This window comes from Diuraphis noxia, unplaced genomic scaffold (assembly GCF_037042655.1).
Source record: "Diuraphis noxia isolate RWA-SAM2 unplaced genomic scaffold, SU_Dnox_SAM2 contig0001, whole genome shotgun sequence".
Lineage (NCBI taxonomy): Eukaryota > Metazoa > Arthropoda > Insecta > Hemiptera > Aphididae > Diuraphis > Diuraphis noxia.
The window spans coordinates 51948973-51972295 of record NW_028301711.1 but is presented as its reverse complement, the minus strand read 5'-3'; the positions used below and the strand labels follow the sequence as shown (position 1 = coordinate 51972295).

At 27.1% G+C, this 23323-nt stretch overlaps 1 protein-coding gene and 1 non-coding gene across 4 annotated transcripts; both read right to left on the bottom strand.

The window, feature by feature from the left end:
- Positions 1-2090: 2090 nt before the first annotated feature.
- TRNAN-GUU (transfer RNA asparagine (anticodon GUU)) lies at positions 2091-2163 on the bottom strand. Its single transcript has one exon. It is a non-coding gene; the product is annotated as a tRNA-Asn (tRNA).
- Positions 2164-12099: 9936 nt separating this feature from the next.
- LOC107168943 (facilitated trehalose transporter Tret1-like) lies at positions 12100-20758 on the bottom strand. 3 transcript variants are annotated; one of them, XM_015518502.1, is made up of 5 exons: positions 20622-20758; positions 20397-20532; positions 14670-14855; positions 13546-14355; positions 12100-12719 (listed from the first exon to the last, which is right to left on the bottom strand). In XM_015518502.1, exons 1-5 carry the CDS (start codon positions 20655-20657, stop codon positions 12475-12477), a joined length of 1413 nt encoding a protein of 470 aa, XP_015373988.1. In that variant the 5' UTR covers positions 20658-20758; the 3' UTR covers positions 12100-12474. The 3 variants fall into 3 exon arrangements, with proteins under 3 accessions (XP_015373988.1, XP_015373989.1, XP_089073164.1); XM_015518503.2 differs by having other exon boundaries at positions 20363-20519; positions 20622-20737; XM_089217038.1 differs by having other exon boundaries at positions 20397-20519; positions 20622-20737.
- Between the last annotated feature and the right edge of the window lie 2565 nt (positions 20759-23323).

Here is a 23323-nt window from a genome sequence, read left to right as displayed (position 1 = left end):
TTAGTTTTGATATTATTAGAGTTAATTGGCTTATTCTCAAATTTTTAGGTAAGAACATTTGTGTTTTCAGTTAGTTTTTTACAATATTTTAATTATTAAGAATTACCTATGTGAATTTTCAATTTTCAAATATTAAATTTGTTTTCATAACTTACTCAAAAATAAAAATATGGTAAAAAAACAATTAATAGAAAACATATAACATTCTTACCTATAAATTTGACCATCAGTTTCGATTTTAATATCAAAATTAATATTGAAATTGGTGAATGTGAGTTGTCTATGTTGTGCATGTGTAAGACGGATACACTAAAGTAAGTAGTAACTTACAACAATATGTTTCATAAATCACAATATTTAATTTTGCTATGTAGAGAATTATATCAAATTTAAATATGTTTATTGATTCTTGAGAATAAACATGTATGTATGTTAAAATATTCTATTATTTTTATTATTTTGTATCACTTATTGTAATTACACATTTGTTATGTAGATTTCTTCTCAATGTTATTAGATATAAAAATAAGAAAGATTTTTTTTTGCACAAATTATCAAATTATCTACACAAATAACTGTTAAATGTTAAATATGTGAAACTTTTTGTGGATACCTTTTTTTGTTATTTTATTATAAAATCTTTAAACAGTTAATAATTAAATACATCATGTTTGATTGAAAGTGTTTAATATCTAATGATTTATTAACAAACCATTTATATATACTTCCAAAAAGTATTTAACCGTGATTTATTAGTTTGTTACTCACAAATCTAACTATTTTTAGTTTTGGTGAGTGATTTTCAAAATGGATCAAACATATTTTGGTTTTTACTCTCAAAAAGTAAAATCATCTTATTTTATTTCAAATTATTTTTGGTGTTTATTCAGAGGTACCTCAAGGTTCTCACTTTACATCTCTCTTTATCTTCTTTGTTTAATTCCTCCGTAAATGTATTATTAGTGGCCAATGAAGCTAAACTATGTTGCAACTTTAATTTTTTGCTGATGCCTTAGAACTAGTCTAGTTTGGAAAAATGTGTTTACTATTAAATAGAAACAAATGTAATGTATAACTAACCTTCTCATGTTTACAAAATCCTAATTTATTTAATTATACAATGGATCACATATTTCTATCGGTAGTCAATTCTATTAAAGACTTAGGGATCTTGTACAATTGATTATGATCCGTATTTTTGTCGTTTTATGCATTCAAACAATGTTTATTGTATATGTTGTTTATGTTTTGTTCCAAATTCATGATATTTTTTTTATTATACTTATACTATTCTATTTTATTATGTTATACTATCACATCTATAAAATATTTTGACATGTAATTATTATTAAGTACTTGTTATTACTATTGTTAAATGGGTCTTTACTCATAAATAAAAAAATAACTTCATTTGTGTATAATATATAATATATTAAGTATTATCTATACAGGCTGTCAAATGTTTTTTTAAAGAAATTTTTTTTTATTTAAAATTATCTACTTAATTGTGTTAGGTATTATATTGCGGTACTTGTAATAATATACTCTATAGAATTGATAATGTTATTATATTTTTAAAATTATTTTAAAATGCTTCATTTTTATAAATCAATATATTTTATTATTTGAACTACATTATTATGTTATAACATGTTTGTTTATAACTTGAGTTCATTTATAATTGATATAACCATATAACCTACCAATAAAGAATTGTTATAGAATTTAACTTGCTTTATTTTAGCTATTTTTGCAGATCCTACCTAATATTAAAATAACTAGATACTAATGCTAATAATATATATTATATTAATTCGTATTTGAAAATTAAACAATACAATAGATATATTATTAAACCCTTAAAGTTTATCTAGGATTGACTTTTCCGGTTTTAGATTCTGAGCGGAGTAATCCAGCTATGTATGTGGTGGTTTTGAGTGTTTTATATTATGATAACCAGTTATTTGGTTAAATTTCCGACAAATTTTTCAATATGAATAATATATAAATATAAAACCAGAACTCTACACTAGTAATGCTATTTCAATATTAGTCCTATATATGACTAAAAAAAATAGTAAAAAATTAGCCGCCCCCGGGTGGGCTCGAACCACCAACCTCTCGGTTAACAGCCGAACGCGCTAGCCATTGCGCCACGGAGGCTGTTGTTAATGCTGTAGTCGATCACTATATTTAACTATGATATAATAAATATATTTACATTAAGAAGACGTTATACCATTGATTAAAGAATACGTAATCGTGGTATTTGTTGTCTCCGTCTTACTAGTGCGTAATATAAATATAACAAATTTACACTCAGCAGAACACTTGTAGGCTGTAGCTCCTTTAGTTTAAAAATTACAGTGAATCGACCTATTATGAAAGAGTGTATGGTAAGTACATTATATCTGTGTTTGTACGTTGGTTTTTTACGATAATTCAATTTCTAAGTGAGTTATGAGCATATAATAAGACGGAGACATATTATGCTGTTTCCGTCTTATTAAAAGTACGTAACATAGCAATTTTTACGCTCACCAAAACACGTGTAGTTCTAGCTGTTGTTTTTAAATTTATAGTGAATTGACCTCTAATACAATTTAAAAAGCGGGTAAGTCGTGGATGTCACTCTGCTGTACAGTAGGTTACAAGTGGGTTACTGTAACGGATGGAATTAAATTTGAATCCAATGATATTATATCATTGTATACGAAAAACGATACTGAGCGGAAACGGTTTATCTGTTTAGGTATATTATAGATTATTAAAAATTTTCAAATCTTAGATTTAAAAAGAAAATTTTTTTTGAATTTTCTAGTTTAAAATAATTTGCGAATTTTCGTGATTTTTATGTATACTGTCAAAATTAAAATTTGAATGCTTGTAAAAAAAATTGTGACAGTATTTCTTTTATTTTCAACTGCTATTGTAAAAATATTTTAGGAGCCTTCTATTAAATTTTCAAATCTTAGATTTAATAAAAGGAACATTTTTTATGAATTTCTAGCATAAAATAATTTACGAAGTGTCGTGATTTTTACATAATATTATGTTGTCAAAATTCAAAATTCAAACTTTGAATGCTTATAAAAAAAATTGTAACTTTGATTTCTTTTATTTTTCAACTGCTATTGTAAAAATATGTTAGGAGCCTTGTATTAAATTTTCAAGCCTTTCTATCCAACAAATAAATTTTAATCGATATCTATAGAAAATAAACTGAAAAATTAAAATGCCAGTAAATAGCGCAAAACAAATCAAAATATTTTGAAAATTTTATCAAATATAGAAAATGCCTATATTCTGTGAAAATTTCAAGTATCTGCGGTCATTTTTTTTAGAGTGACCAAAATAAGAAAATCCCTAAATGAGAAATCTAGTGAAAATCCAATGTTGTAAAAAATTAAATTTCAAATGCTCATAAAAATTTAATTTGAATTTCTGGTGGATATTTTTTTATGAAATTATAGCTTAAAATAATTTGGGAATTTTTGTGATTTTTACGTATTTTGTCAAAATTCAAATTTTGAATGCTTATAAAAATTATTTCTATTTTTCAACTGCTATTGTAACAATATGTTAGGAATCTCATATTAAATTTTCAAGCTTTTCTACCCAACAAATACATTTTTATCGATATTAATTTAAAAAAAAAACTAATAATGATAGAAAATTGCATATTATGCCTATAAATAGTTTAAAAAAATCACACACACATCATGGTAAAATCAATACATTATCTTCGCTTTACTCAGAATCTAAAATTGGATTTTAGTGTACCTAAAATTCTTAAAAGCTATAAACTGTTTTAAAAATAAAAAATTACCTTATGGAATTAGACATTATTGTTTTTGAAGCAAACTATGCTAACCTGAGTTTAACTCTGTTAAACATTTTGAAAATACCAATTTGAATTTATTGTTAAGTCTATAAATCCTTGAATGGATTGGTAGATCTTTTTATTAATTTCAAGTGAGATTTTTTTTTTTTTAGAATAATTAGTTAAAAATATATTTGTTTCGTTGGATCCTAAATTAACTATTCTGAAGAATAATTCAAAATTGTAATAATCGTAGTGAAACTCAAGTCAGTACGTTGGAATGCGTGTAGTGTATATTTTTTTACCTTAAACGATAGGGTTAATTAAGGAAAATCAAGCCTTTTACAAAAAATGGAATTTTTCCTGTATCTTAACAGTGGTGTAACTTGGAGTCAATCCGGGGGGGGGGGGCAAGCAGTAGTAAAACTAAAATTGCGTCAGTAAAAATAAATAAATAAAAAAAAACTCACAACTCATTTTTTTTTTAAATTTTACATTATAAAACTGATAAAAAAATATAAAACTCGACAAAATTATTAAAAATTATAGGTACTTAATTATGCAAATTTGATTGTAGTCAGTTAATAACTGGTACAATAAAATTGGCCTTTACATTTATAAATGGTAAAAATAAACACGATAATAATCTTAGTTCGCATTGTGCTATTGTGGTAATAACTCGTCATCACTGTCATCTCTCTGCAATTCCTCGTATTAGGATATGAAGGCGCTCGATTTATAATGTTACTATATTAATAAATACTAAATTAAGGCGCTCAAAAAGTCAAAACGATAAATCTATTATTATTAATAGATATTATTAATACAGTCCATTATGCTGTTTAATTTTTCTATGATAAAATAGAAATTGAATTATAAATTATAACTTTTAAAGGGGGGCAAAACGATACTATTGCCTCCTCAATAAAATATCTGGAGGGACAGTTGCCCCCTCTTGCCCCCCCCCAGAATACGCCTATGGCTTAAAACGTAGAGACGAGGCCAGAATAGGCCATAAACACCTTACCCACTCCTTTCTCATCACCCAGAAACGCCTCCAATACGCAACACATGCAACTTGAATCTATCGATCGACCACTATGTAACGAAATATCCAAAAATATACCGAAGTATGGAAAATCTTCAATAACTCATTATCCCCCGTCTTGTTCTTAGCGAAGATAATACTGAAGCAGTGGCGGACTAGGATAAAAACACAGCCCGGAAAAATCACAATTGTAGAGGTCCTCAATAAACTAACGGCCTTTTAAATATATAATATATTTTTTATACGTCATGTAGATGCTATAACGGCCAATGTACCTACCTAATAACTATTTAAGATTCTCAGCGGAGCGATGAATGTATTGTTTTTACAATGATGTGTATTTTTTTATTTTTTTGTGTATGTCATCACTTTTTAGGACAGTAAAAGTTCTTAGTTTTTTTCAACAGTAACTTTTCTGATAGGAAAGTGAATCTCGTTGGTAGTACTCCTAGTAGTTTTCAAAAGTGCCGTGAAAAACAAAAGAATAATTATTTTTATTTTTTTATGTAACTCTAAAAAAAAAGACCGTAAATACATGCAATTTTGACTGATAATATATTAGCATTTTTTATACACCATAACACTTTCAAAATATTTTGACTTGTTTTGAACTGTTTACGGACAATTTAAGATTTCATGTTTTTTTGTTTTTTTTTTCCTATAAATGTCAATAAAATTGTATTTGTTGGCCAAATATGCGTGAAAAGGTAGTTGAAAATTATCAATCATTGTAATTAAAAAATTATGAAATGTTCAGTTTTTATGACTAAGGATTGAAAGTTTAAATCAAATATTCTCATAAATAGTTCATATTATAACCAAAAAATCTAAATAATATATGAACACAGTTATTTCTTACAGACATTTTAAATTCAAATTTGGACGAAATTACTTATTAAATCCAATAATATCGATTTTGGTTATTTTGTTGTAATTTAAAAATATTCGTGTATATAAGAAACTTTTAAGAGTATATTAACATATTGTTGTATTTTATACATACAATGACATTTTCAAATGTATTTTTTTAAGGAAAAATTAATTTAACCTATTTTAGAAGATACTAATGCCTAATACTAAAATTAATTAATTTAATCACAATAATATTATAAAATATGCCTACCTATTATAGTAATATTATCTAGACATACCGTCTCAGAATCGTTTTTCGTATATAACAGTGGCGTTCTCAGGAATTTTCAATGGGGGGAGGGGACTCTGAAAATTTACTATAATACGAAAGTGGGGGCCCACTATGTAACGAAGATTACCTAATATTTACCCTAGTATGTTTGTGGTATGTAATTATGTGACTATGTGAGTGTAAATTATAAACTAGCCCTAATAGGGCTGCCCTATAGGTCCTGGAGTCATTGGGATACCCACCCTCACTTTTGTATGAGGCGGCCGCCTCATAAAATAGCTATTCGCGCCGCCACTGGTGGGGGGCTCTGCCCCCCACACCCCCCGTAGTATAATAATTACAAATTTTGCACTATTTAAATAAAATTGTATATACTTTAACACATTTAACAATATAATATAAAGTCTAATTTCCTTGGCTTTTTTGTGAGTCCATTAAGACGAGTCTAAAATATTTTAACAGATACACTATACTTATAAATTTAACCAAACATTATGTTTGTAAATAAAAGTTAATACCTCTGTCATTGTACTACGTAAATAGCTTTTAAGTCTTTTTAAGACAAGAAAAAGCCCTCTCTGGCGTTGCTGTAGATACTGGTATAGTACACAGATTTTAATTAATTATACATGAATACGAAATCTGTACGTTAACGTTATCATCACATACCTATTCACATTATCACAAATCACAATACACAATAAAACCAAATTATTAATTTAAAATGTGTGTTGCTAATCGTGGTAGTTACTGGTAACTAATGAGGTATTAATCACTATATTATAATCAGTAAAATCAATAATCAATTATTATTTTTATTTTTATTTATTATATTAATTTAATCACTTAATCAATAACCGTGATATTATTGGTAAAAAAAATATTGTATTATACCCATATGAAATATAAAAATACGGCCAATGGGGGGGTCAACCCCATGACCCCCCCCCCGCTCCGTGAGTACGCCACTGGTATACAATAATATTATATCATTGAATTCAAATTTAATACCATCAATTATAGTAACCTACTGTTCAGCAGAATGACATCCACTTTTTAAACTTATTGTAACAATAAGGTCTGGCCAAACACAAGCCGGTCTCGTATTTTTAAATACCTAACTAGAAATCTAGGTTTTGATGTTTAATAATATTTTATATTACATACTTATTGCTTATTATATAATATTTTAATTTATAATTTCATCATTATAATATTAATAAATATATATTTTATACTAGCAGGGGTCCACCCGGAAATTCCCCGATATCCCAGTTGTCCAGTCCACCATTGTACTGAAGCAATTTATATATTTTTCTACATTAATATATATATAAACTGTAAATATTTTATTCCTGCATGTTGCATGTTCTCATTCGTTACAATATTGTAGGTTAATAACCCTAAGATGTTGAAGCCTTTATCTTAAATAAAAAAAAAAAAACAAACCGGTAATTTAAATTGAAAATTGTCAAAAAATGCAAAATGTTCAATAATACATGAAAATTATATATTATAAAATGAGCTTTGAATCACAATGTAAAGTGCATCAAAATCCCAGTTGTAATTATGGGTTTGATTTGTTTGATCAGTGAAGTGGTGAATTTGTTTTAGATAAACAAAAATGTTTGTTACACACGTGGTCCTTTTATTTTATAATATCTCGGTAAAAAGTACCTATCCGTTTATGTATTACCTAACTACCTAATTATATAATTTAATATTAGATAGTGTTTCTAATTAAATAATCATATACCATATACAGTATGGCCTACAATATTTTCTCATTTGCTATTTAAATAAGACTAACATACCTAATATATTTTGTTTAGGTAATATCTATTATATTATAGGTACATAGTACACATACATACATTAGTATATGTATTACTTTTGCATAATAGTTATTTTATTTATTTTTATTAGTAAAAATTCGAAAATTAAATGATATTATAAAGGTATTTGCTACTTAATAATTACAGGACGATTTGGTTGGTTTGGATAAATCTTAGTATTTGAAAAATTATTTTTAATGTAGATAAATAAATAATAATGTGATCCATCATCATAGGATACGGGTTGGTATAGATTTGAGACGGAAGTGCAAAAAGTTATACATTACAAAATGTCCTAGTTTTTAAAGAGTCACTAAGGATTTTCGTCTGGATATTATACTATTATTATTCGCATTAACATTTTTGATTTTCGATTTAAAATAAACGATTTAAAGCATGAAATAATATATTTTATTCATATTATTATTAAAACATACAAATGTTCTTTGAACAAAACATGTTAAAGCAGGGGCGTCATTTTAGGTTTTTTTTCGAGTGTGCGAATAGTTTCAAGCAGGGCATTTTGAAATTTCACCAGGCCATATAAAAATAGATATACATACGTATATGTATATTAGGTATCCTGCATTCAATTATTTCCATACATTATAGACCGGTTATTACAATTTGATTTTAATCATATAAATAATTGTGTATTCGTGGCTCATGCATTATTTTAGGCTTAAGCGCAGGCCAATTGTATCATTCTAAAAGTAAGGGGTGCAACCGCATACCCTGCCTCCCCCAAATGACGCCCCTGTGTAAAAGTATTTTAATAATAAATAATAATGTTCAATAACTATAAAATAATTATTTCAAAAATATAACTACAATAATTATTGAATAACTTCCAAACTTAAAATTCTTACAAATTGCTCCTGAGTATGTGAACCAGTTCAAAAGTCTGCTTTTAAATGCAGAAATTGCATTTGAAGTGATCTATCATCAATTCCAAATGGTTCAATATTGGTCTCATATTTTGTATTCGTGTTGATTGGACTTACTATGAACACGGGAGTACTTTGTTTGTTTCGAATTTTGCAGCAAATTCATCATTAATTTTCTTTTACAACTGCGCTTAAATAGATAAACATATTTATTGATAGTACAATAACTAATTTTTCTTGAACTGTGGAGCCACCAATTTACACCAAACGAGTCATATGTATCTAGTATTTAATATTTAGTAATAAATCAAATTTTTAAGTGCTTAAATTTAAAAAAAATTACAACAATTTACAAACTAAAGTTTCATAGTGATAAACTGTATTCTTGTGATATTATAAGTATTATGTATTTACTTACAATAATTATTGACCTTATTGTAAAATTTAATGTTAATATTACTTGTAATCATAAAATAATAATTGGCGTACATTCTGCGATATTCCCTTCGTAATTAACTATTTAATCTAAAATGTAATTAAGGATTTAAACGTACCTACCTGTCCTACCTATTAACATAATCGTATATTGGTATTAAAATATTTATTCAACCAAATAATTCTAATTTGTTGGGTCACGTTTTATAGGCTTTATAGGTTCCCACCATACAGATTCAAGTCGACCTTTTCATACTTTGCTATAATTTAAATTATAAGTTGAGCAAAGATATTATAATGTTGTTACTTTGCCATATTTACGCTATTTAGTATTAAAACTTAATTCAATTTGGTTAATCAGTATTATTCCTTAGGAAAATAGTATTAATAGTATTGATTTATAATATGGTTTGTTTTAATTTTTAGTAGTTGGTATTCATCATTCATCTATACCGAGTATACCTAAATATTATTAGGGTAGGTACTTAAACAGAGGTTAAAGTGGGAAAAAATTTCAGAGAGGACTAATGTAGTAATGTCTCCATATAGTTTTAAGCGTTCCATATATAATTGTATGTATAAAATCCTAATTTGTTAAAGGGGGCGCTTTTTCACCGCCGTCAGAGGTAAAGAGACTGAGTCCTCCTGCGTCCCCCCGCTTTAACCCCTGTACTTAAAGTACTTACTAACGGATTATTTATATTGCTTCTATAGCTTAAAAATTAACTTTTTAAGTTGTTGTGTTGTACTAGCAGAATAATATAAAACAAAACGAAAATAATGGAATATAATATATTGTTACAACCCAATGGCCCATGTTGCCGAGGGTATTCACTAATTAAAAAAAAAAAAATAAATATATTGTTACGTTTTTTTACTTTTAGTTATGTTTGAGCAGGCCCGGATTGAACCGGCGAGCTACCGAGAAAATTTTGGTGGGCCGCGTAAAAATTTATATTAACTATATTATTTGTTTATTTGTTTATTTGTTTGTTAACGGGCTGGGCCCTATACAACAGTTTAACATAATACAATAATATATAATTTAAATATCTATCTTATATTTTGCGTTTTTTTAAATAATATAACTGAAGTATACTAAGTAACTTAATGTAATGTACCTATTGAATAGGTAATTTGTAAATGTGCTTTAGAGAAACAATTATTATTTAAAGCACATATACTAAAAGTAAAAAGAGTGATCATAAAAAAATGTTTTTCGAATGGGCCGATACTTTGTTGAGAGCCGGTAGCAATTTAAAATCTCGATGGGCCGAAAAGTCTCTATCCATATGTGTCTGTATGTGTTTGAGTAATTAGTTGCGGAGGTACTGTAGGTCAAAACGAGTTTCACCAACTAATCTATGCTATGTAGAATATTGTAGATATAACTATAATGTATGGAAGTATTTAGCCAATATCAAGCTAGTTGGTTTTAACTGTCTGAATCTGTGGCACGTTCCGATTAGTCATACGTAAACTGCGCTCAAATGACCTTTTTTTGAAACTGCGCCCGAATTTTTATCTATACGTTTTATCTACGAATTTTGTCCCGAGGGTGGAACAACTATGTCCGAATTCCGTCCTATAACTATGTTAGTAACTATTCTAACTTAGGTGTGATGTTTAAAAATGTAGAATCCGGCAGCCTTATATCTAACTATCTTATTTTTTTTTTTTACTGAAGTGAAATGAAAGTATAAATTATTATTTGTTGACTGTTGATGATCAAACATGTAACGCGCACGCCGTACTTGTACACTTGTAGTTTACCTATCCAGTTACGGTCTACGACTTATGAGTTTATGACTATAGTCATAATATATATATATATATATATATATATATATATATATATATATATATATATATATAAATGTAACACCTATACTTGACGATGTGGCACTTGTATTTAGTTACCTTAGTTAATATAGTTACTAGCCGGGATAGAATTCGAACATCGCCGTTTAAATAATGTAATGTAACCTGCGCCCAAATTGATATCTTGATATCTATATGTTATAATATCCATGTTAAAAAGTATAACTTAAGCTGAGCCCCGTTGGCCCGTTTGTAAAATATATAAAGCTTTTGACTTATCAAAGTTACTAAGTCTACTAGTTCTTTTTCAATTATATCTTAGACATTTTATTTTATAACAGTGGTCAAACTTCAATTGATGAATATGTATCAATAATATGTTTTTTTGTTCTAATATTTTACTTTTTAAAATTATATATATTTTAAAATTTAAATTTAATTCTATTAGTTATTTATATTATATTTATATGGATAATGTAACGAATTAAGAGAACGTGATACCCGCATGTGTTGTCTCCGTCTTACAAGTGCGTATAGCATTAAAAAATTGTTTAGTACGGGATAAAACTACTTAGTCTATACTCTTATTAGAAACACCAAAAGTTAACACAATATAGAAGATAATATTTTCTGTGCCGTGGCGTTTTTATTTGTTTGATATCTTTAAAAAGAAATATTGTATAATACATTTAAAAATCTGATATTTTTAAGTTTTTCAAACTTCAATAACATTTAATATATACCTAGATATTATCGAAAAGATAAGAACGCTGTGACACAGTTAAAATTCTCCTTTTTTATGGTGAAAATTTAGTTTCTTAGTTATAAGTTAATACTGTATAGACTTTTTTTAACGGTCAACGATGTGCACTGGGATCAGCTAGTATAATTTAATTAATGACATATTTTGGAATGTTCGAATGAACATTTGTACCCAAAAAAATCATTTGAAATTATCGACTTTTTAGTTTTTTTCGATTTATGTATGAATAAAAAAAAATCATATTATAATAAATATTCAATGAGTGTGATTTTTACTTTTTAAATATCTAAATATTATGTTTATGTTGTGATATTTTCAATGTATACAAATACATGCAAATAAATAAATATAATAAAAATATATAAATTTATTTAAAAATAATCGGTAAACTTTATGTGTATCATCGTCTTATGTTGTACAATATGTGGACATTCTTTGTTTACACTTAAATGTTATACAGGTAGACATCACACGTGCATTTATGAACTACTGCAGTTATGTACCTACCAACCTACCTAACTACTTGTATAGATAGTACGATATGGATAGGCACTAAGAAGATTTAATGAGTAGATTTAAAAATCTATCAATATTTATATAAATTGTATAGTTTTATATACATATTGTTTTACATTCAAATATAGATACAAATAAAACTGTAACAAAAAAATATAATAAGACTTAACATAGTTTCTGTTATTTAACCTATAAAATATCATTACGGTACGTGGTTAAGCTTTGTTCTTTTGTTTTCTGATTCAAAATTTGATAAGATTTCGTCCAGAGATTTTCCTTTTGTTTCCGGCATTATAAATATGGCAAATAAAACGTTCAAACCACAGAATATAGTGAATATTGACCAGATACATATTATTCCAAATTGTAGCACTAATAATGGATACATTTTTACGACCAAAAACCATAAGATGTATCCAAAAGTCTGAACATATCCATTCATTGTACCTGCAAATACACAAAAAAAAAAAAAAAAATAATTAGTCATTACTCACTATACCTACTAAATAATTAATAACACAGATGGTGATTGAGAAGGAGGGCTAAATTATTTCTATTTTCATTTTTCGATATTATTAAATATATATTGATACAATACAATTTTACCATAATATACAATACCTACATATTATGTTGAATATTGATATATTTAATTTTACAGTATTTATCATGTTTTCAATGTAAACATTTGACAACAATTTTAACTACTTATGCTTTTATTATTTTATATCATAATAATATAATATACATGTACCATGTACCTTGTACCCATTGTATTAGGTATATAAAATCAAAATAAATTATTAGAAAGTGACTATGATTGCAAGTAATTGATAATTATTAATTATGAATTATTGTAATTTGCTGTGGAAATTTATAGTTTTATTAATTTGATGATTACTTTTTTTTTTTATTGAAAATAGTGTCTATTTATTTGTGAAATTATTTTCATTATACCTCCTTTTGAATACAGATAATTCAGATAAATACCCGCCCCTCCTTTTGATAATAATGCCTATCAAGTGATATCAATAACAAGTGTAATGAAAAGTGTACGTAAACCGACTTCCCTTTAAAATTTTTTCTTTCAGTTCTTAAAGATTTATTGCCAGAGGTAGAAAATCCAGACACCTTACATTCGTGGATTAGCACTTGAAAATTGCAGATATATTATACCAGAAGGAGAGTCATGATTTTTCGTGACTCCAAAATTCACAACGCGTGGGTATTATAATAATTAATATAATACATTCTACAATAATTATATGCTTACCTGCAATTGCTATTGGGAACACCTCACCACAGAGTACCCAAGGCAGCGGGACGACGCCGGTTAGACCGAAGAACATGAATGCGACTAACGCAAAGACAAGCGTGCTGACGTACGGTGGGTGTTCAACGTTTTGAAACGCGGAGATGTACGCAATGATGAACGCCAGCGAAGCGGCCATCAAAGCGCTGGAGACTGCAAGCATCGTACGGCGCTTGACATGGTGCAGAATGCCGAAGCTGATGCCGCCTAGCACGCGTGCGGCCGCCAGGAATACGGCCACGGTGACGTCGTTCCACGGCAATTGGAAATCTCGGATCATGTCGGCCTTGTAGAACATCATCACGTACACACCGCTGCAGTGTTGACAGATAAAGAACGTCATCGTGATGAGCGCGGGTTTCCAGACGGTTGGCTGTGCGTACAATGACCAACAAGATGCTTGATCTGAGAGATTTCCACTCTCTCTTGGAGGGCGTTTGCCCTCTCCGGAAGGATTTTCACCACCAAACTGGTCGCAGGCTGTGTTGATGCAGCTGAGGTCGAACCACGCGTCCGCCTTGTCAGCTTCTTCATATTTTCCTTTGGATCGGAGCCACTTGGACGATTCTGGCACCCAGAACAACATGATGAAGGCACCGACACTCATTGCACTTAGCACGCCTGTTATTGTTTGCAACCGGAAATACATGGACAGGACGCATTCCAGCAACATGCCTATGCCTACAAACAGCGTGGGCCCAGCGGTGTGCAATGCCCGCAGATGAACCGGAAACACTTCAGCGATGTACAGACACATACAACTGCCTACCCCTGTCAAAACGCCATGTAAATATTGTTATTTAATTACGCTGTAACTATAAAATATTGCAGGTAAAGTTTGGTAATGATCATATTGTCAGAGCACCGCACATAAAATACATTTTTAAGCTGAACTTCTTTGTAAATTTGTACGATAATGAACCATTGAACGAAAAGCAGAATGCTAAATTAAATATCAATGTACAACAATATTCAGAACTTGTTATATTACTCTGCTAGTTGCTGGCAATGGTTACTTAACAATATTTTTCCAATCCCTGCGTAATCATATATATATTGTATCTAAAAATGAAACTGAGACTTACCAAAAGGATATCCTAGTAATATTTTTCCAATCATAATTGTTGTGAAGGAGTTAGCAAACATAAGTGTTAGCCAACTTAGAATCATCGGTATGAAAGATATTTGAATTGCTTTTTTTCTTCCGATCTTATCTGCTAATATTCCAGTTAAGATTAAACCAACAGGTGCAAGAAGCATTTGAATACTAGCTAAAAAATATTTTTAGGTATAAAGTATATAAAGGCGCCATATCATAATGAATATTATAAATAATGTGAAGCAAAACATGTCGGATTTTATTTCTAATAACTAACAATGTAATTGATAGGTAGCGCTAATTTTCAAATTTTTGTAAATCCCATCAATTTAACATTTTGAATATTTTCTAATACTTTCTATCCAGAAACTATTTTAAGAACAAACCTAAGATGTTGATGTATTACAATAATTTAAGTATTGATAGTTCTGATAATTTCCTCACCAGATATTACTATATACCTAACCTTACTATAATAGTATTTACTATTATTTATATTATACTGTTATAATATTATATACATATTATTTATTTAGTATAATAAAATATATATATTATATTATATTAAAAATGGTGATCTTTGTTTTCTGCGGTAGATCCTACAATGAAAGTTCCATTAAAAAGAATATAACTTTTCATAGGTATGTAGGAATATTTTATTTTATTTAGATTGACCTATGTAAGTTGTATTATTAATGTAAAATACAATTATATACTATTTTATCACTGTTTTAAATGTAAGAGTGGTGAGAAAAACCAGAATTTCATCATTATGGTTGAATTTTGGATAAAAAGAACAAGGGTTTGTTCAAAGAGCAATAATCATATTTTCTCTTTTTCACAAAATATGTATCGACTATTACTACTATAATTATTTAGTACTACCTACCTATATTTTATTATTATTATTATTTGTAGTAAGTTTTTTATTTAATTTTGAATTTTTTTAATTCTTACCTATCTAACTAGTTCTACCTTATGTTAGTGATTTTGTAAAAACTAGGTATTATTATTTTTTTTATGCTATTTAATTTGTGCAAATCAACTGATGGACTTCAGATCTAACTTCTAAATATTCATAATCTATTCCATGTTAAAATGTATAACTTCCAAACAAATAATTATTTAATAATATTATTACTTACTAGCTGATAATTTATTACAGGTACCTATAGATATTAGATACAATATAGTATACAAATGATTTAGTATATTATTATTTTAATTAACTTATAGTTCAAATATTAAATTTTAAAGTAATATTATATTATATTGATAATTATAAATAAAGATTAAAGGGCAATAGTATAATTGATATTATGATTTATGAGTAATAAGTAATATAATTAAAATACAATAAATATTGTAAGTATTATAATTTACATACAATAAAATATTTTCTATAGTTTGCCTACACTGTTTTGTTTCCATTTCCTTGTCATATTATTTCAATAAGGGCACCTCTATATACTCTATGGGTATAGGTAATAGGTATAATTAAAATTGATTGATAAATAATATATTTATAATGATTTTTGGTTTTATTATATAAAATGTGGGTAACGCTCACTATACCTGATCAGTTAAAATTCAGTAGTTTCCAAGTATATTTCCATCAGTGTACTTGATTATTAGTAATTTGCCGTGCTAAGTCACTAAGAGGTATCCATGATGAGTATACCAACTTTTTAGGAATTAAATAAAATGTTATTGATCTTAATTTAGTCCTTCGATTAATGATTTCAAAGTGGTGTTATTTTAATGTTTTTAGATTCTGAACGAAATGATGAATGTATTGATTTTACAATGATTTGGGGGTGGTTTCCGATGTAAAAGTGAAGATCCTTGGTGCATTATAGAGGTAAAAAGTAAACATTTTCCAACAGTTTTCAAAAAAATCGAGAAAAACAAAAAAAAACGGGAATTTTTACGCAAAGTCAGTTTTCGACTAAATCGTTTTTTTTTATGGTTGTAATTCAAAAACTAATCACTGTAAATACTTGAAATTTTCACAAAATGTTTATGTTAGTGTTATCTATATACAGTTTAATTTTCAAAAATGTTTGACTTTTTTTGAGTTATTTATACACCACTGAAATTTTCAATTTTTTTGAGAATTTTTTTTGAAGTGTCGGTAAAAAAAATGTTGGACGATAAAAAAATTCGATAACATTTTTTTGGCACTATCAAAATACTTGAAAATTTAATAAATTCCTCATAAGTTGTTCTTATAGTGATTAAAAAATTATAAAAATACATATTATGCACGACTTTTTTTTATAAGCATTTAAAATTCAAATTTTGACTAAATACGTAAAAATTACGGCAATGTTCAAATTATCTTAGATAGAAATTCATAAATGTTTTTCTTTTTAGATTTAAGACTTGAAAATTTAATACAAGGCTCTTAACATATTTTTACAATAGCAGTTGAAAAATAAAATAAATATATATGCATATTTTTTTTTTTAAAGCATTCAAATTTTAATTTTGACAACATACGTAAAAACCTCGAAAATTCGTAAATTATTTTATCCTAGAAATTCATAAAAAATGTTCCTTTTATATCTAAGATTTGAAAATTTAATACAAAGCTCCTAAAATATTTTTACAATAGCAGTTGAAATATAAAAGAAATGCATAGTCACATTTTTTTTTTACAAGCATTTAAATTTAAATTTTGAGAACATACGTAAAAATCACGAAAATACGCAAATTATTTTAAGCTAGAAATTCATAAAAAATTTTCTTTTTAAATCTATGATTTGAACATTTTTAATAACCTATAATATACCCTAGACAGATAAACCATCTCCGTTCAGAATCGTTTTTCGTATACAATGATACCTATCATTGCATTCAAATTTAACCTACCCTAGTCAGAGGTCCACCCCACCCCCTAATGTACAGCAGAGCGATACCCACTTACCCGCTTTTTTGATATCTGTTTTTACTTAACTTTAAGTTTTTTGAAATTTTTGTGTATCAAATTGGACTTGATTAATTTTTAATTATAATAATCAAAAGAGAAAAAAAGATACATCTGCTTTAAATGAGTTACCGTATAATTTATTCCGGTATTCTTTGACACATTTAATGGAAAACATATGTAAATCTATTTTAAAAAATGTAAAATATTTTCTGATAATAGATCATACATTTGAATTAAACACCAAGTAATAGTTTAACATTGCAGTGTTGTGGAACTTTCCAAAATTCAACTGTAAATTCGTGACTAGAAAACATTGCTTTCCGCCAAAACAAGCAAGTAATTCATCGAGAGGTGGTGACGATTCACGCATTAGCAGGACAATCTTATTCACTCTCTGATGAGTATCGTGGCAGATCTGGGTCTAGCCATCGGCTTTACCAATACATACAGCCAATTTAGTGTTGGAAGATATGCTTAACACGCGACCATCAGCTCATTTTTTAGTAGCCGTGGCGATCAATGATAATGGTCAAAAAAAAAAATAAATATTAATGTCGTGTCACAACTATCTTATTCTTAGAGAATGTTGTATTTGGTATGCATTATTATACTGTCTTATTTTCTGATAAACTTTAATCGTATAAGAATTATTGATAGTCTTATATATATTTATAGATTATAGATTTATAATTATTAATTATATCGTCAGTACGCGATACGCACGACTCTTTCATTGTCAACATATAGGTAATAGTTGTTCGATAACCAGTAAAATTACTAAGTTTGCATGGAGAACAGTAGAAATTGGTCAGCTTCTCACAAATAGTGAGATCAGTGGATCTATGACTCTTCCCCCCATAAATGTATATAACATTTTACTTTACAAAAGAAAATTATACGTGACTTGAATTTCCAAGAAGTTTTCATTATATATTGACTGTAGCTCGTCCAGCATGATAACTGTTGCAACCTAGGTTGTTAAGAATTGTTCATCAAATAATAAATAATATTAAATGATTTCTGTTTATAATTTTATTTATAAATTTACATTTATTTATGATTAGGTATGTTATATCCATAGAAAAATTAATCATTTTAATTTTAATTTCTCGCCAGTTATGTATGTAACGATTTATGTACACATTAATAATATATTGGAACTATAGAATATACTGTTTAGTCTATGACGCATAGTAAGGAAGGGTAAAAAAACCACCTATATAATATTGTGTTATCTACCTACTATTACTGTACCTACCTATTTTTCTATCTGAATTGATTTTTTTTTTCTTCTGTTGGTAGAAAATTATTGAATTTATCCTTTTTTTCCGGGCGATTGTAAACTCTCCCGATTTTAATGGCATGTAAACTCTCCCGATGGTAAACTCTCCCGAGTTTAGTCCAATACTACCTGACGGGAACATGTAAACTCTCCCGGGTCTAGTTCAGTACTACCTGAAGAAAACATGTAAACTCTCCCGGGTCTACTTTAGTACTACTAAGCTAGCTGGGGAGCATGGAGTATTATTCGTTTTACACAGTTAGAATTGGTTGAGCCATTATAGTCGATATCGTTTTAAATATTTAAATTAAAAATACCCTAACGGTAATTAAATATTTAAATGAAAAATACAGGTTAACACAAGATAAATACAGATTTAATACAGTAATACAATTCATAATAAAAATTATAATTACAATCTCTGCCAATTGATAGAGTAGCAATAACATTTAAAATAACTCGGGAGAGTTCGCACATTTCTTTCAGGTACCTAAACATAGTATTGACCCGGGAGAGTTTACACATTTCTTTCGGGTAAACATAATATTTACCCGGGAGAGTTTACCATCGGGAAAGTTTACTAGTTTTAAAAATCGGGAGACTTTACCATACAATCGGGCGAGTTTACCACCGCCCTTTTTTCCAATGTTTAAATGTTATCTGAACGACTAAGATTAGGATTGAGAATGGTTTCAATAGAAAATTAGATTTAAACATTTTTTCTTTAAAGATACCAAGTTAGTGACTTAGAACGGCAGAGTTATTATAAGTCTTTAAATACGATACGCACTTTCATTTGTGTTGAACTTTCTGCACTTAACTAATGATGACCAATATTAAAGTTAGAATTATAATACAAGATTAATTACTATGTTAAAATTATAAGTATTATCGTATTTATATAAACACAGTATTTCACGCTATTTCAAAATTATTTTAATTTTATGGTATCAAATACATGGTTACTGGATGTTTCGATAGGTTGGGTATATGTGTATGAGTGCAAAGATTTAACACTAAGAAATTGGGTGGTTAGTTATTTGGAAACCATAGTGACACTCATGCTCACAATCATAACGTTTGTGATTGAAGCGAAACACCGTGACACACCAAACTACATTTATATGATTTTGTACAAGGACCAAGGAGATTATATTTCAGGACTGATAAATTTTTTAAAATTCAAATTACATCCATTTGAGATAAAAAAAAAAGATTTTTATTTTCAAAGAAATTAATGAAATTAATGAAATATAGTTACCTATAAATATACCTATACCTAATTGAACGCATTTTTAGTGTTATGGGTAGAGCTAATAACTAAAATAAAAACCTTTTGAAAAATAACAAATTTGTGGAGTTAACTCACACTTTTATCAATAAGTAGGTATTTAAAAAAAATATTGAATATTCACTGATATACTTTTTAAATTCTTTTATATCGCTATTATAAACTTATAGTTACCTATCAATGCATAAAAATTTAGGTTGTTACATACTAATCCAAGATTCTTGTTCAATTTTTAATTTTATATTTGATGAAGGTTCACGAAGTTGTGCCAACAGTGTAGATGAGTAGACATATGAACTACCAATTATAATATCAGCAAAACATAATGAAACTGAACAAAATAGCTAAATGTAAAAAAAAAATTCAAATGTTAACAGCGAAATTATACAACTTGTATAGTCTGTTGTATAATTTGATTACACTTAAGACTTACCAGTTTTAAATGACACTTTAGTTGTGCAAGATTCATTTTTCAAAATTAATTTTTAAAATAATTGATATTTTTGGTTAGCGAATAATTCTTATTTATGAAACAACGACTTTTAAAACAATAGGAAACAAATTAATGTAGTTAAGTGCTGGCAACTTATTATAAAGAAAATAGTACATAATATATATTTACTTAATAGTTAATAGCTCTCGAATGTATTGAATTCTATGATAACGGAATAGATTAAAATTAATCTCAAATATTAAAAAAAAAGTTATTCAAGATAAACATAATGTTATTTAAAATATATTTAATATTGAAAAAATGATTTTACTCTAGTACGATTATTATAATAACACTTGAAAAAATTATAAAGATATAACTTTATTAAAATTACTCATTGATTAATACAATTTGTTTAGGATATAGATACTTACTTTAAAATTAAAATTATTTTTCTTAATTATACTTTAAAGAAATACGATCAATCGAAAAATGTTTTGATTAAAGCGGCAGATAAGCTTACTTATGGAACTAATAAATTATAACACTATTTAAATAATTACTTATTATTTTGTACGTTTTAATTGTATGGCTTTATGCCTTGCTTAAATCATGTTTTATAAGTAAATTTTTTTAATAATATTAGATATCAAGTTGCTTAAAACTAATAATTCTAATTTTCAAAATATATAATATACCAACAAAAGTGGCACTTATTCAAACTTAACATTCCGAACTTCTAACTTATGACCTAATATTCGTTATAATCTATATAATTATAAAATATTAAATAAACGTGAATTATGAAATCGATATAGGTAATTCATGTGTTTAGAAATTTTTTAAAGTATGTTTATAGGAATTTTATGTAATTTGTATAATGTACTAGGTATGTAAAAAATATTTCAATAACATTTCTACTCTAGATTTAAATTTAAATTAATGAAATATTAAAAAAAAAAAAAAAAATAAATTTCATGAAATTTTAGAATCGTATTTGGTGGGGTAGTCATTGGAAATACTTCATTACACAATATTATATCCAAGGCAACGACAGGATCTTGAGTATCTGCTTGACAATAATTATTGTGTATTTAGTATTTACCTACTTACTTTGTGAACGTCAAGATTTGTAATTACGCCATACTATTAGCTTACCATGAATTGAAATGCATATTTTATGCATACAGAACTAAGTTTGAACTTCTTATAATGTTTAATAAATTATTTTATCCACGCAGTTTTAGTGTTGTATAAATATATATATATATATATTTATAATTGAAAATTATACCTAATAGGACTGAGACATGATTTAAATATTTTCCAATTAAAAAAAAAAATCGCGATGAATTTTTTGATAAATTTTAATAAGGCGTACTAGCTGTTAAACATAGAGTTGTAGTTTAATAGATATTTAATATTGATCTATTCAGATGTATCTGACGTTTGTGTGTTAATAGGTGCGTTAAGATATTGTGTTAGATCAGCTGATGTAGAGTCATTTATGGGTAAATTTGTTATAATGGTTGCAGGAATCAGGGAACAATATGTGTTGACTATTTGACTAGGCAAGTATATGGCCATATATTTTTGTCAAATATTCAATTATAAGAGACAATCTTATTTTAAGTATTCTGGAAAATGAGTATTGAGTACGGTTATATTGAATATAAATTTAAGGTATAACATATTAACATATATTATTTTTTATTAGTAAATCAAATACACATTTTTTTTCGCTTCCAATCTTTCAATCAATATTATACAATCATATTATGTAAAAATTCAATCTACAATTTTTTGCATTGTGATGTGTGACGTGTGTAGTATGTCTCGGTCATCTTGTCCTTGTGGCTCAAATTAAACACCAAGACACTAACTGACAGAAGACCCTAAAATATTGGGTAGGTTCAGTTAATATAATTGTATAATACAGTTAATATAATTGTTTCCATTTCCACCGTGATTTAATTGTAAAAACAACTCTTTTTTAAAAGTTCATTTTATGTAAAATATAGATTTATATAGTTTTTTAAGTAAAATATGTTTTCATTTTTTTATAATTATATTTATTGAGTATTGGCTTTAAGCATGATTTGTCTTTATTTATTGATTTTCGTTATCCTCAACTGTCAAGCATAAATCGTGCGTATGATTTATTTAAACGGTGATTTATAATAATTTTAAAACACCGATACAGGTATCCTCTACAAGGAAAAAAAACATTTATTGAATATTTTAATTTTATTTATTTAACTCTTAATAGATTGACTAACATAAATTATTAAGACTTATTCACTTATTAAATTAAACAATTTTATAAAAGTTTATTTTAAACTCTGTTTTGAGTAGTGTCTAGTAAAATTGTATATTAATTATTAATTAACATAACAACTTACTAGTGAACATATATTATTTAAGTTTTCACTTGTAATTTGTAGATAAATTTGGTATAGATAATTAATACTATTATTTAGGTAACTATATATTATTTTTTACAAGTTAATATAAATCGAATAAAATATTTATAAGGTAATACTTTGTTTTTGTTTTTATTGTGGAAAATTCATCAATGAATTTACATAGGTCGTTCAAGAGGTTTTGACTGTGTCAACAGATTAAAATTTGAAGTAATTTAATTTTTTATCATTATTTTTATGTCAATAGAAAACTGTGGATATTGTTATCATTTGGAAAGG